This window comes from Epithele typhae, assembly GCF_022376455.1.
Source record: "Epithele typhae strain CBS 203.58 chromosome Unknown BXZ73scaffold_3, whole genome shotgun sequence".
Classification (NCBI taxonomy): domain Eukaryota; kingdom Fungi; phylum Basidiomycota; class Agaricomycetes; order Polyporales; family Epitheliaceae; genus Epithele; species Epithele typhae.
In genome coordinates this window covers 448,820-462,779 of record NW_025954194.1, presented here as the reverse complement: position 1 = coordinate 462,779, position 13,960 = coordinate 448,820, and the positions used below count along the sequence as shown (strand labels likewise).

Here is a 13,960-nt window from a genome sequence, read left to right as displayed (position 1 = left end):
AGCGGAAACGCGGGTGTCAGAGACTCCAACTGCCCGGAATGGATGGCGTGCGCGGTCCAGCTACCGTTGAACCGGAGATGGAGGACAAAAGACAGTTGGGTGAGATGAGACCAGGCGGTCGTTCAGATGGCCATGGGTACCCTGCGTGCAGGAAGGGGGACAGATGCGCCGGCGGAAGCGAAGGCCACGGGATATGGGCGCTTCACCACCATTGTGTCTCTTCCACGTGCCCCGCGTACCTGTTCGTCCTTTGCAGAAGCCAGCCTCTGCGTCTCACACACGCTCGGCCCTCGTATTTCCTCCATGCCTCCCACAAAACGCCAAAGGCTGTCTGACGACGAACCGTCTTACTCCGGGTCTGACCTGGAGGGTATCTCTACCGACGGTGAACTTGGCTCGGGGCAAAGTGAGCCTGATACAGAAGACGAAATTGCGGAGGCCAAGCTGGTCAAGTCGAAGAAGACATCCAAGAGGAAGCGGCGCGCGACGGATGCCACAAACTTTGGTGCTACTCTCCAGTCGCTTTTGACTACCAATGCGCCTGCCGCACCGCTCTCCTTGAAGCCTTCTGTTGCTAAGAAACGGAAAGAGGAGAAGTTGGAGGCCAAGGGGAAGCAGGTCTTGCAGGTGGAGAGAAAGGAGAAAGAGGACCGTGGTAGGATCACGGATATCATCGGGGGCTGGGGAGGGGAGAGCGAGCGTGCCTTACGAAAAGTGGCCCAGCGCGGAGGTCAGTGTCATCTCTCTGGTCATACCATGGTTTTAACGGGGATTACAGTCGTAAAATTGTTCAACGCGATTCAGCAATCGCAAGCCGCGTCTGCTGCCGCCGCTGCGGATTCCAAATCCCATAGAGGTACTGGTAGACCGTCGCTGCCCGCTCCCGCCGTCCATGATAAAAAGAAGAAAGGAAAGCAGAAGGATAACGTAATAGGTAGAGGAAAAGACAGTGAGTCATGTTCTGTTTGTTCGTATCTGCGTCGCTCACATCTTGCTAGCAACTTTGGCACAAGATGATTTTCTGGAGCTTATTCGATCGGGTGGCATCGTCTCCAAAGCTTGACCGAGTGTTGTATTACGTTCCCACTGTGTTTATACTACGCCTAGAAGTCTTCGATGCATTTCCTCCGTCTATTTGAGACCATATTTTGCCCGAACCTGTCGACCTCACTTCTGTCAGTCCGCACATACTTGGAATATTGCAGGGAGCAGGACCTTCCGTGAGCGCTTGTGACGGGCTTGCCCTAAAGCGACATCTTCGCATAAATTTGGTTGACCGCGGCTTCGTCGTGTTCCCCATGGTCCGTTATTTTCTTGCCCCCTTTTCTCTTCGTCGCTAACTTCATTTCCAAGTAGCCACCGCAGCAAAAGGCGAAGATCTTTCAGGAAGAATGGGAACGTCGCCTACATGATGTTCAAGTGTCCAAGGAGTGAGTGTCTCTATCCTTCGGCTATGGCGACGGCATTCTGGGATGAACAACTTTCATTGGGAATCTCTCTGAATATCTTTGAAGAGTAACCGAAATTTGCATGTATTATCTGATAATTGCCGTCGCAAGTGGATTCCCTCGTACCGTTTGTTAACAGAGTCTTCTCAGTGACCTGAACCGTCTGGTTATGGACTACCTCGTCATAGAGGGGTACAAGTCTGCGGCAGAAGAATTCAGCAAGGAGACCAGCCTCGAGAGCCCCACCGACTTCAACTCCATCGAGAATCGTATGAGGATACGGGAGGCGTTGCAACGCGGCGATGTCGGTGACGCGATCACACGAGTGAACGACTTGGATCCTGAGGTGAGTTTTGCTCTCTCCAGCTGCCGCTTTAGCCATCGAAAGGATTAGAACACTACATGCACCACGCTGAGACCTACTGAGGTCGATGGTGAAACTCTACACCAAAACTTCAGTCTTCAATATGATTTTCACTCTCGTGTTCCTGTGACGAGCAAGCGGCTGACATTGGTTGAATACCAGATACTCGACACGAACCCGTCGCTGTATTTTCGTCTGCAGCAACAGAAGCTCATCGAGTACATACGCCAAGGCAAGATAGCGGAAGCGCTACATTTTGCGCAAGAAGAGCTCGCCCCTCGCGGAGAGGAAAGCCCGGAGTTTCTGTCTGAGCTTGAGCGGACGATGGCGCTTTTAGCATTTGAGTCGTCTCCGCTCATGCCGTCCACTGTCAGTGAGCTATTGTCTCCGGCCCAACGGATGAGGACTGCGGCGGAGGTCAACGCAGCGATACTGGAGAGCCTCGGTCAAGGTAAAGAGGCGAAGCTAGTAGGACTCTTGAGGCTGATGTTCTGGGGCGAAGACATGTTGGAGGAGCGGGCGGAGATGCCAAAGGTGCGTGGCGCTTGGTTGGTGGTTGCTCCAGAAACTCATAGATGGACAGCTCGATCTGAATGATGGGACGTTCGGAGAGCGCACGAGCAGATAGATGGCCAGATTGGTGGGTGCGCATGCCCCTGCGCTGTTTCGTGTATTTGTATCGGTAGACGAGACTGTACGATGGACGTTTCACCGTGGTCGGTGATGCTGTCATTAATGCGTATGCAAAGATTGAAACTGCAGCCCATGGCACTTGGCGAGCGGAGGCTGCGCGGACTGAATGCGAGGCAATAGGACGACAATCAGATGATCGCGGGCGTGGGCCTGACAGGTTCATGATATGGCCGTGTGGGAGGTGCGACTGGCCGGGAGGAGTCGTCGACCGGGATGACCGCGGTAGTGCGGGGTGGGCGCACGGAAGGGAGCTGGGGAAGAGGTCCGAGGGAGCCGGGCACGCCGACGGGGTGGGCATGTGGCTCCACGCCGTGCGGCCTGGGCCGCGCACATGAGCGCGAGAAGCGCGGCGGGCACCGGAGCAGCCTGCAGGGCGTGCGCGCGGCTGCTGCGTGGCCGACGGCGTGCTCGACGCTCGCTCGACGGGTGGCGCGCGGCGGGCGCTGGGCGGCGAGCGGCGCCGGGCACGCGAACTGAGATGGCGGCTGCAGCGGAGGTCGGTATGCCGATTTGCTTAGTCATCCGGCCGTAGCCCTGAAGCGTGCCTTGACCACTCGCCTGGTCTCCTTCTCGTCGTTTAGCTCGACGACGCTCTCGTCGCTGCCGTTCTCCTCCCCGCTCTCAGCCACCATCGCCCCCAAGCAAGCCGCTGCCTGGCGCGCTGTCTTCCTCCTCCTGTCTCTCTTGCCTCCCCCTCCGTTTCGGCGTCACAGCCACCCGTTGATTGTGCACGCCCCTCCGCCCCTTCCTATCACTGCTCTCTCTTTCTCCTCCTGGCCCCTCCGCCAGACATGTCCGACGACCAGCGGTCGGTTCACACTCGCAAACCAAAAACTCGTCGAATCCTGGTCGTCAGCAACCCGGAGAACAACAGCGATGACGATTTCCCGGCCCATGAACCTCCGGCGCCCCTCCCTCGCCCCCTGCCCACCCCTGGTATTCCTGCCAGGCCCTATTACCGTGAACGGGACCTCCCCGTCCCCTCTCACATTCCACCACCGCTGAGCCCCGAACATCTCTATAACACGCGATCAAATCCCTCCAATCCGCAACTCTCTTCTCCATCCAGTAGCAGCTCCCCCGGTGCTCACGAGTCAACTCCTCCACCAAGCACACCCGGTCTTGGCACATCGTCTTTCACCAACGACGAAGAAGGGACCATTCGTCCGAGTCTTGCGCAAGGCATGGTCGCTTCTCTTGATCGAAATGACAATACGCCGCCTGCATCACGGCCAAGACCGACGGACCGTGTTCGTTCCACGTATGGGCCTGTGCGAAGAGGATCCCTCAGCGGTAGTAGTTCTCGACCTGCTACTGTGCGTCGTGTTCTTCCCCGCGTGATCCCGACTGACGGCTTATTGACCAATGCCGCAGTCTCCCACCGTTTCTACCCCATTGGACGGGTATCTTCCGTCTAGCTATAGGTCAAGCCCTTTGGAGAAGACGATCGTGCTGGTGACGACCGACGCGGAGAAGTTGCATGTTGTGGACATCACTGGTGCCATGACCGCCGCGTTCATACGGGAGCGGATCTTCACCAAGGTCTGTCACATTTGAGGCTGTTAGGAGACGCGTGCTCTAAACCCCACCTGTAGCTTCAAATCTCGGATGAGGATCAGTCCAAGTTCGCCATCTACCGCACAGAGATCGGTCAATTTGCCATCGGCGATGCTTTGACAGACGATGAGCTATTCGATCTGTACAAAGACAGAGGCGACCACTCAGGCAACCTCAAACTTCTCGTCTCGCATACCTCCGCGTTTGTCCATGAACCGCTGTACGAGCATCTCCCGCCCACCACTGTGAACACCATTCCCCCGCCTGTACTCCCTCAGCAATTGTACACACCTCTTCGCCCGAACCCAGCAGCAAGAGTACGACATGGGAGTCAGTCGTCGGCTAGCGAACATCATCGGGGTGGATATGAAGCGTCGGTGTCGGATGGTGACGACCATACAGATCTGGAAGGATTTCGGGACAGGGAGAAGTGTGACAAGCCGTCCCTTCATTCTCGCGCTCTTCCTCAAAGACCTTCGTCACCGACGGGATATCATCGGTCACGCTCCCCTGCCAACATGTTATCACCCGATCGCTCTGGTCTCGTTGGTCCCGATTATGTGTACCGACAGGATCACTATTATTCTAACCTCGACACTACCTCGCTGCCAGGAACGTCGCCCAAAACGCAAAGATTTGTGGACGATGCGCATCCTCTTCCACCCCCTCCGACCGAACCTCAGTCTTCTCCCACACCTGCCCATGATCCTGTACCTGAACGGGAGCGTTCATTCACCGCCGATGGTCAACCGGGCAGTTATCAGGACCGCTCCAAACGTCCAAAAGACAGCAAGCGAAAGGACCCTAGGAAGGCTAGCAATGGTAGAGTCAACGAAGACGGCAGCGAAGCATGGACTCTTGTACCAACGGACGTGCCTCGAAGTGACTACAAGAGTGACCGTACACCAGTGTCGCAGGATTCTCGTGCCAACAGGTTTCCCGGAACCATAGGATATCGCTCTGGTAGCTCGCGTCAGAAAGCTCGGCAGGTACCTCCTACGTGGGCCGTTACCTGGAAGCATACTGGTAACAAGACCGACAAGAGCCTACAGTCTCCCCCTCCTCCCATACGGCAACCTCCGAAAACGAAGAGCATGACAGACCTACGAAACACGTACAACAAACATCCTGCTAGCCTCCAGCCTGGTGCTCGCCCCCCTCAACCTCCTCTGCCGTTCCCCCGACCACCAACCGGTATCGGTCCTTCGCTGCCAGGCCCTTCACTCGCGGAGCATACTCCTGTCTTGGAGTCAGCTCTTTCACCAGATACGCTCCGCTCCGCCGTTTCCCCGCCACTGTACCCTCGTCCCCATGTCGGTGGCGCTGCTACGAATGGGTACCTCGGATCGCCTTCAACCGACCCTCATCAGCGTCCTCGCTCCGCACAAGGTAATCCCATTCCCATCCCCGGAAGCCAACCTCGTTATCCCCATTCCCCGCAAAACTCAGACACCTCGAACGATGGCACCTCCCTCCGCCTCCCGCTTTCCTCATCTTACCACGATGACGGCCAACGGGCTTTTCCGCCGGCTCAAGGCGATATTTTTTCTCCCGAGCGACCTCACCGTCCTACCCGTACGCCTCCTCGCAGCCCTATTGCGCCATCGTCTTCAACTGTTGGGCAGAATGGTTTCTCGGAGCCGTTTGCCCCTCGCCCTCCTTTCGACGAAGAAACCGGTTCCCATACTATCCGCCCAGATGATCGCAAGTGGCTAGAGGGTTTCATCGACGAGACTGCCGTCGAAATTGGGACGTTCACTACCCGATCACGAAATATGGGTCAACCAGCTCCCGCACCCCAAGGACCTCCACCCCCTCCTCCCGTTCCTCCCAAGGAGGGTGGAGCAAGCGATTCAGACAGTGACAACCAGGGCACCAGCATATGGGCCGTAGCCCCTAGGAAACGACCAACGGATTCTCAGCCTTCGTCTTCTCCCCGTGCAATTAGTCGACCTCCCCTCGCCCCGCTCGACATTGCTGACAGACCAAACGTCCCTCCACCACCCTCGTATCCGCCGGTTCGTACTCCTCGGGGATGGACATCAGGGAATCCGCCGAAGAGGCTTAAGGACAAAGAGGCGCGTATCAGCAAGTTCGACAACAATCTTGATGTTACCTGGGCACCACGTCCACCTCCAGAAGTTATGTACGAGCGCCTAGAGGAATATTTTCCGGAGCACGATCTTGACAAACCCGTCATCGATGCGCCGTCTGGTGGTACATCGCCAACGGCCACTGAGGCGCCTGCTGCGCCTGCCATTCAACGCTTCAAGCACAAGAAGTCAATCCGTGTCGTCGCTGCAGAACACAAGCGAGCACTCGATGTCAGGCGTTCACGCGGCGACTCTTCTGCTGTTGCGCCAATGGCACATAAACGGCACACGAAGATGTGGGGCAGCAAGCTCGAGGAGGTCACCACCGAGCAGGGCAAGTCCTCTACCTCTGCAGAAGCGTCACCGGGTGGAGCGAAACGTAAGTTATCTATCGATCCTCCAATGCCAACTTGTAGCTGACTGCCATCGAACAAATAGCAATTTTCCGATGGGTGCGCGGCGAGCTCATTGGCAAGGGCACGTATGGACGCGTGTACGTCGCTTTGAATGCGACTACCGGAGAGATGATCGCGGTCAAGCAAGTCGAGATGCCCCAGACGGCCAGCGATAAGGACGATTCGCGACAAGTCACAGTCGTTGAAGCGCTGAAGCTCGAGAGTGAGACCCTCAAGGATCTTGACCATCCCAACATTGTGTCGTATCTTGGTTTCGAGGAGACATCCACTTTCCTCAGCATGTGCGTGCTCCCAATCTCCCCATGTGTACGCATTACTCACGTGCTAGAGCAGCTTTTTGGAGTACGTTCCCGGTGGCTCGATTGCTAGCTGCCTCCGCAAGCACGGACGCTTCGATGAAGAGGTCACCAAGTCGTTCACCGGTCAAATTTTAAGCGGCCTGGAATACCTCCACTCTCGTGGAATCATTCATCGAGTAAGCTTCCCGTCTCTGTCTTGCTCTTGAGATGACTAACCGTCTTCCAGGATCTAAAGGCCGACAATATCCTAGTTGAAATCTCTGGCATCTGCAAGATCTCCGATTTCGGTATCTCCAAGCGGACTGATGACATCGAAATGGCCGCCGCGTATACTTCAATGCAGGGCACCGTATTTTGGATGGCCCCAGAGGTCGTCAACTCGAAGAGCAAGGGCTACAACTCTAAGATCGACATCTGGAGCGTTGGGTGCGTGGTGTTCGAGATGTGGACCGGCCAGCGGCCATGGCTCGGTAAGGAAGCTATGGCCGTCTTGATCCATGTACGTGCTTGTGTGCACCTCGACCAGTTGAGCGAAGACTCATATTGCTCCTTAGCTGTACTCCGACAAGCAGGCCCCGCCCGTGCCCGCGGGTATCGCCTTGTCGTCGCTCGCCGATGACTTCAGGCTCAGGTGCTTTGCCGCGTGAGTATTTTTTGTACGTCAGTCTACACTGCGACTGACTATCGTGTGCAGCGACCCCGATGAGCGGCCAACGGCAACCGAACTGCGGAAGCATTCCTACTTGGAGCTCCAGCCGGGCTGGACTTTCAACGGGTTCAAGTGAAGGAACCGTGTCGAGGTTATCTGACATTCATGTGCACTCTACACATCATATTTCGTGTGCCCATCGCCGTTACCATCGCATTTCTGTCTGTGCTTCTCGGTCCACGCACTCATCATTGTCTCTCCCTCATGCTTTATACTACCAACACATGTCTCTATTCCCCTCATCCACATCCCATCACGTATATCCTTGTCGAGCAATTTCCATCCATCATGTAGCACTTGCATCCTATTGGGACAGCTGGAATGTTTACACACCGCATTTTCCCTTGAACAGTGCTGGGAAGACACGACTGGCGCTCTCGACATGAATGCCACTGCACGCGACCGCAGTGAGAGTTGCCGTTCCTGTGGGGGCTCCATGACGTCACCGTCGCTGGCACTTAAGTATAGGAGTCGAGCGGCGGTGCGTGCACGACCACCTCGCGATGCAGACCCTCCAGAACAAGCCCAACACCGACGACAAGATCGAACACGCCGCCCAGCGCAACGCCGCCGTCCGCATCCAACGAGCATGGCGCCGGCGCGCGCGCAGAAAGCGACTGGAGCCCAGCTTCCTCTGGTCCGACCTCGTCATGCACGCGCGCATGAAAGTACGGCATACGTCCATCTCATATACACTTCAGGACTGATCAATAGGTCAGATCGATCGGGATGCCGCCGCAGAGGGGAAGAACAGCCCTCGAACCCGCTGGAAGCGGGCCGTGTTCCTAGTCAACCGACTCAAGGACGGGAACGACATGCTCTCACCCTCGCAGACAGGCTCCCAGGACTCGCACTACGATGGCGACGCTGTCCGGAAGCATCTCGAGACGCAGCATTGGCTCGAACTCATTGACGGGCAAGTATGCTCTCATCTGTGTCGTTGCTCCTCCGAAAAGTTGACGCAGCGGTGGGGAACAGGAACATAGATATGGATCAAATCGTAAGTAATACCTCTCAAGGAAATGGCGCACGGTCTCTCATAATCTTTGCAGTGAAGGTACACGTGTTCCACGATCTACAGCGGAGACTGAGTAACTCCATATTTTGGGCTAGTTCTATCATGCGCGATGGAAGGCCACGGACACCGGAGAAAACTTCTTCAGATGGTGCATACTGCTCGCCTCGCCTTCGACCGCGGCTGAGCAGACTTGCTTCAGGCTTGACTATGGAGAAGGGAAGACCTTGGATCTCAAGGAATGTCCACGCGAACAGCTGGAAAGAGAGGTGCGCGAGCCAACGACACCCTGACTACCCATAGACTTAAACACGAACGGCAGCGAATCACCTATTTATCTCCGTCCCGGCGTGCGTAAAAAAATGTTGTGCTCCGCGATGTGCCAGCCTGATGATAGACTCCAGGATTGAACTACCTCGTCAGCATCGACAACACCGGGAAACTCCGCTGGGCCCGAAACGGTCAACTCGTCGACACAACAGCTGGCCGATGGAAGGACGCCGGCGATGGGAGAGGCATCGTGCCTCTTGACGACCCAAGTCCTTCTCCGGCTGATCCGCGGCACAGTTTTGTCGCATCTCCTCCAGATTCGCGATCGAGTTCAAGCAGTGGGGTTTCTGGGGACGAAGTGGATGCAGTGATGCACTATGTGGGGATTAAACAACAGTCAAAGAACCCCATCAAACGCCTATTTCTGCGGAACTTCACGCCTCGAGGCTTATTGGAGAGACTCTTGAGGAAAACAGTGAGGCGAAATACCTGGATATACGTTTCCGTGCGTAATGCAAGCGCGATTGATCTTGAGATACTGACTGGATCGTTTCAGGATAATAACTGTTCGTCGCCATTCTTCATGCAAGTTTGCTTCACTGACCTTGACGTTTCTCGCAAGTCAACATATTCGTCGGGATAAAAAGTGCGTCTCGTGTGCTACGCATCGTTCTGTTGTTCACCGAATATTCTTGCGGCAGAACCTGGAACCTTCCAGCATTCCTCGTTCTTAGCGGGCGGGCTGGTGACATCAGCGGGCCTCATCTCTGTCAAAGAGGGTATGATTCACACGTTGTCACCACTGTCAGGGCACTATCGGTATGCTTGAAGTAGTCTGACAGATTCGAAGTTTGACGGTGTGTTTGCCCTAGAACATCTATCAACGTTGGTGCGCGTAACACGAGATCAAAATCACGTATTGACGCGGACGCAGCATCTTCATCGATTCATCTCTGTTCTAGAGGAGCGAGGAGTGGACATGGACAAGGTGGAGACCAGCAAAGCTGAACTGGCGCTATGGGGGTCGGTCCCGCATCATTCTCCTTGGAAAAAACTGCTAAATATATCCACTTCAGCATTGAGCGCATAGCCAAGTTCAAAAAGAAACAAGGAGAAGTCTCAAAGACGGTCAAGAAAGAGACAGTGCAGGTAGCCAAACGTGTGACGGAGGCTCTCCCGAAGCCCCTCCGCAACGAAGACACGACTTGGAAGCGGCAGATTCTTAAGGGCAAGACCCGTCGTATGCATTCTCTGGAGGCTGCGGATAATCAGGGGAAAAGAAATCCATGTGAACCAGACGCTACATGAGTAGGGCAACAGGCCGTGTCTCACACATATGGCGCATGTCCACGGGTGCCGATCATATTTACGCACCGTCTAGACATCATGGAGAGAGGGCCACCAATTGCTACCAAGAAATCGGACTCAAGCTGACAGATACCCTTCGATATCGTAGTGTCTAATCTCGGACACATCGGTTCCTGATGTTGTACAATGTGCTCTTGCTGCATCTCATCTTACACACGGCGGCCGTTATGCTCGTGCCCACTTGCTCTCAATGTTAGAGATTCCCACAGGTTGCGCGGCCTAATGGAACTACATTAGCGTGACCACGAGACACACACATAAACCCACCTTTTCGTCGTAGTCGACCCACTCGCCCTCGTCAAGGTCGACTTCATTGAATGCGGTACCAGACTCCAGCCCCACGCATTTCCAAACACCCTGATGCACAAAGTTAATCGGAGTTAGTTACATCCATGCTCTGGTATGGGAACTCGCCTTGGGATCAAAGCCAATAAATTCAAGTCCTCGGCAGTCAATGGTGAGGAAAGGCGCAAATTGGCCGTTCGCATCCGCGGGATAAGGTTGCGGTTTGTCTGTGGGCTCAAATCTGGCGGAGTGTTCTCGTTTGCAGAGGCCGCAGCGCCAGACAAAGTGAGCTGTGCTGCCTTTCCCAGTCGTCACTTCCCGCTCTTCCTACAAAGAAGCGGAGGATCAAGAAAGATTTGACTCCAAAATTGTGAAGTATAGCCTACAAGACGGTTGACTGTAACGAGCTTGGGGTGCTCCTCATTGCAGCTGGTGCATTTTACCTGTACTCAGTGGTCACCAGAGGGCTCTGAACGCCGAGGTATAGACGACGACGTGCCCTGAAGAAGTACTCAAAGTCATCCGATGCCGGCTGAAGATCCGTGACGTTTTCAAGATCGGCTTTGATGGAGAGGCACAATCGCTGTGTGCTCGTAAACCAGGGCCGCTCATAGCGAGGTGCATAGCAAGCTCACCACCATATCTAGGTCGAAGACAGCCGCGAGTGGGACTAAAGGTGAGTCGCTGGGTGCAAGGCTCAAGCGACTGGTCACTGGGTGGCCTGCCTGGACAGGCTGGGTCACATGATGATGCCACGAGCGTGACCGCGACTCGCGACTCGCTCAGAGCTCTGGCAGCGACTACTTCCTCCCCCACAACCTTCAGGATGCGCGCCTTCCTTCCCTGTAAACAGTCATTGCCATCTCGTCTACCGCACAGATTCCTTCATACTTCTTCTCGGTTGCTCTCCGAAAAGTTCGACAGTCACCCCGGCCTCCAGACGACGGAGAAGGAAGACACCGAGTTACTCAAGGATCAGGCCTCCGAGGAGAATGGCGCATACGAGCCCACGCATTTGTACATGATGCAGCAGAGGGAGAAGCTTCATTACATGCGGCTTATTGAGCATGAGATGCCGAAGCTCGTCGGTTCGTCTTCCGTCTCATTCTCCCCTGCGCAATCTTATGTACCTCGGTATACTTCACAGCGTACCGCAAGGCATTCGTTCCCCCAACAGACTCTTCTCCCTTGGTCGTGCGCAGGGTTTCTTATGGTGGTGAGGAACACCCGGCTACCACGAAGCGTAGCATCGTAGCACCGGTCGCCAAGCTCCCCCTCAAAAATGCCCATGCTCTCCACAAGTTCAAGCTGCTCGCTGGTGTTCGATGGACACCAACCGCCCCTGCTGACGCTGGCCTTAGCGTGTCGGAGTGTCAGAGCGAGCATGGCTTCTTCAAGATTTCATGTGAAGAGTTCAAGGCGCCTGCTATGAATCTGAAATGGGCGAGCGATGCTCTGGACCGTCTTGTGGACGAGGCGAACGTGAGTGCCGTGTCGTTTGTCTTTCGATTCTGCCAACAAACCTGTCTACATAGGATACGAAGGAGACTTTCGCCGACATCCCCATCGACACGCGGCACGTCGAGTCCAGGATACGGAAGTCGAAGAAGGGGGGACACATTTATGGCAAGCAGACTCACCAACCGACCCTGAAGGACTTCCCCGAGGAATGGCTCCCGACATCAAAAGCGCAAGCTGCACCCTCTGCATAGTTTGTGTCGTAATTTAGTACATCGCTCTAGTCTCCAGCTCTTTAGTCTGTCATAATGCTACTTCTGTTACCCTCCAGGTCTGCTTCCCTTTTCACTGTAGGCGGTGCTGCTGGGTTCTTACGGTACTAAGGCCAGAAACCAGGCCCCATGTGCCATGTGAAGCAGGATTCCCTTATGTGCCCGGGTTTAGTCACCCTCGCGCCGGAATTGAGTCACCTAGAAGCCTGCTATGTAAGCAAACTCGCCGCTCAGATAGACTGCCTTGGATCGCCCCATCTCTTTAGCCCCAGTCTACATCAGCTATGGCCAACATCATCAAAGCCTCGGTGGTTCAAGCGTCCACAGCTGCTTACTCTCTCCCCGAAACTTTGGAGAAGCTGGAGAAGTTCACTTGTTTGGCCAAAGAACGAGATGGTGCCCAGCTTGTTGTTTTCCCAGAAGCCTTGTTAGTGCCTCCTGTTCATCGTTATCTCTACGCACTCACTAACGGATCAATTCCATTACCTATCCACACATTTATAGCATCGGGGGGTACCCCAAGATGTCCACCTTCGGACTGGTAGTGGGAGATCGCAAACTTGAGGGCCGTGACGAGTTCGTTCGCTACGCCAAAGCGGCAATTGAGATCCCTTCGCCTACCATCACACGCATCGAGCAAGTTAGCAAGGACAATGACGTTTTCTTGGTCGTTGGGGTTATCGAACGAGACAACGGAACGCTGTACTGCACTGCTGTCTTCATCGATCCCAAGGACGGCTACATCGCTAAGCACCGGAAACTCGTACCTACTGCTATGGAGCGCACGATTTGGGGTCAAGGCAACGGCACAACCCTGCCTGTCGTCTCAAAGGCTTTCGCAAATTCAAGCAGGGAAGCCCCAGTTGTTGAAACCAAAATCTCTGCGACTATATGTTGGTGCGTGTCCGAACCACACTCTGGCTCTGCAAAGCGACTGACCGCATCTCCTTGCAGGGAGAACTATATGCCGCTTTGTAGGTTCATACCTTGGCTTCGCATGTCGTCCCTGCGCTCATCAGTCCGCAGTGAGGACGTGGTACTATTCCCAGGGAACCCAGATCTATTGTGCCCCCACGGTGGACGCTCGTCCGGCGTGGCAACACACGATGACGCACATTGCGCTTGAGGGCCGCTGCTTTGTGCTCTCTGCCTGCCAGTTCGCTCAAGAGAAAGACTACCCACCCGACCACGCCGTGGCGAATGCTGACGCGCGTAACCCGGAAAACGTCATGATCGCGGGTGGAAGTGTCATCATCAATCCCCTTGGTGTGGTTTTGGCCGGGCCGTTGAGGGACGCTGAAGGGGTTCTAACAGCGGAGCTGGACTTGGATGACATATACCGGGGCAAGTTTGACATGGATGTTGTTGGCCATTACGCGAGGAACGACGGTGGGTGGTCCATAACATTGAGTAGAACGGAGCAAGAACGGAGACTGACATCAAGGGTGCTTATCTCTTCAGTGTTCAAGCTATCGATGGTAGATCCCGCGGTCGCTTCAAAGGCAGCGTAGAAGTTTGTCCTGACTGTTAAATACTGTGAAGCTATCAATGGCATGTCTATACCGTCCAAGATCACGAAGTGAATCTTGGTCTTGTGCAGGTTCGTCGTGGGCGTTCAAGTTGGGAGGACGCCCCGCGATTGTGATTGTGGTCACTGAGGGTTGCTTGTGGTCGCGTCGCCAGCCCTGGACCGGGCAACTCCACAAACATGCG

General features: G+C 55.1%; 5 protein-coding genes across 5 annotated transcripts; all 5 read left to right on the top strand.

Moving 5' to 3' along the window:
- Nucleotides 1-303: 303 nt before the first annotated feature.
- BXZ73DRAFT_87110 (CTLH/CRA C-terminal to lish motif domain-containing protein) lies at nt 304-2,440 on the top strand (the record flags this gene model as incomplete). The annotated part of the gene is made up of 7 exons (XM_048024427.1): nt 304-730; nt 779-949; nt 999-1,048; nt 1,357-1,430; nt 1,599-1,794; nt 1,975-2,346; nt 2,378-2,440. 7 exons carry the CDS (start codon nt 304-306, stop codon nt 2,438-2,440), a joined length of 1,353 nt encoding a protein of 450 aa, XP_047882509.1.
- A 3,397-nt stretch (nt 2,441-5,837) lies between these two features.
- On the top strand, nt 5,838-7,655 carry BXZ73DRAFT_39961 (Pkinase-domain-containing protein; the record flags this gene model as incomplete). The annotated part of the gene is made up of 6 exons (XM_048018479.1): nt 5,838-6,534; nt 6,594-6,852; nt 6,905-7,046; nt 7,097-7,369; nt 7,425-7,513; nt 7,565-7,655. 6 exons carry the CDS (start codon nt 5,838-5,840, stop codon nt 7,653-7,655), a joined length of 1,551 nt encoding a protein of 516 aa, XP_047882508.1.
- Nucleotides 7,656-8,295: 640 nt separating this feature from the next.
- On the top strand, nt 8,296-9,954 carry BXZ73DRAFT_39569 (uncharacterized protein; the record flags this gene model as incomplete). Its single annotated transcript, XM_048018405.1, has 5 exons — nt 8,296-8,499; nt 8,558-8,579; nt 8,999-9,413; nt 9,641-9,683; nt 9,799-9,954. Coding segments are annotated over 5 exons (840 nt in total), but the record flags the coding sequence as incomplete, so codon positions are not given.
- A 1,587-nt stretch (nt 9,955-11,541) lies between these two features.
- BXZ73DRAFT_39474 (ribosomal protein S24/S35, mitochondrial, conserved domain-containing protein) lies at nt 11,542-12,229 on the top strand (the record flags this gene model as incomplete). Its single annotated transcript, XM_048018384.1, has 3 exons — nt 11,542-11,605; nt 11,665-11,999; nt 12,053-12,229. The coding sequence occupies 3 exons, from the start codon at nt 11,542-11,544 to the stop codon at nt 12,227-12,229; spliced, it is 576 nt and encodes a 191-aa protein (XP_047882506.1).
- Nucleotides 12,230-12,531: 302 nt separating this feature from the next.
- On the top strand, nt 12,532-13,758 carry BXZ73DRAFT_87107 (carbon-nitrogen hydrolase; the record flags this gene model as incomplete). The annotated part of the gene is made up of 5 exons (XM_048024426.1): nt 12,532-12,674; nt 12,752-13,144; nt 13,202-13,221; nt 13,274-13,636; nt 13,709-13,758. The coding sequence occupies 5 exons, from the start codon at nt 12,532-12,534 to the stop codon at nt 13,756-13,758; spliced, it is 969 nt and encodes a 322-aa protein (XP_047882505.1).
- Nucleotides 13,759-13,960: the final 202 nt, after the last annotated feature.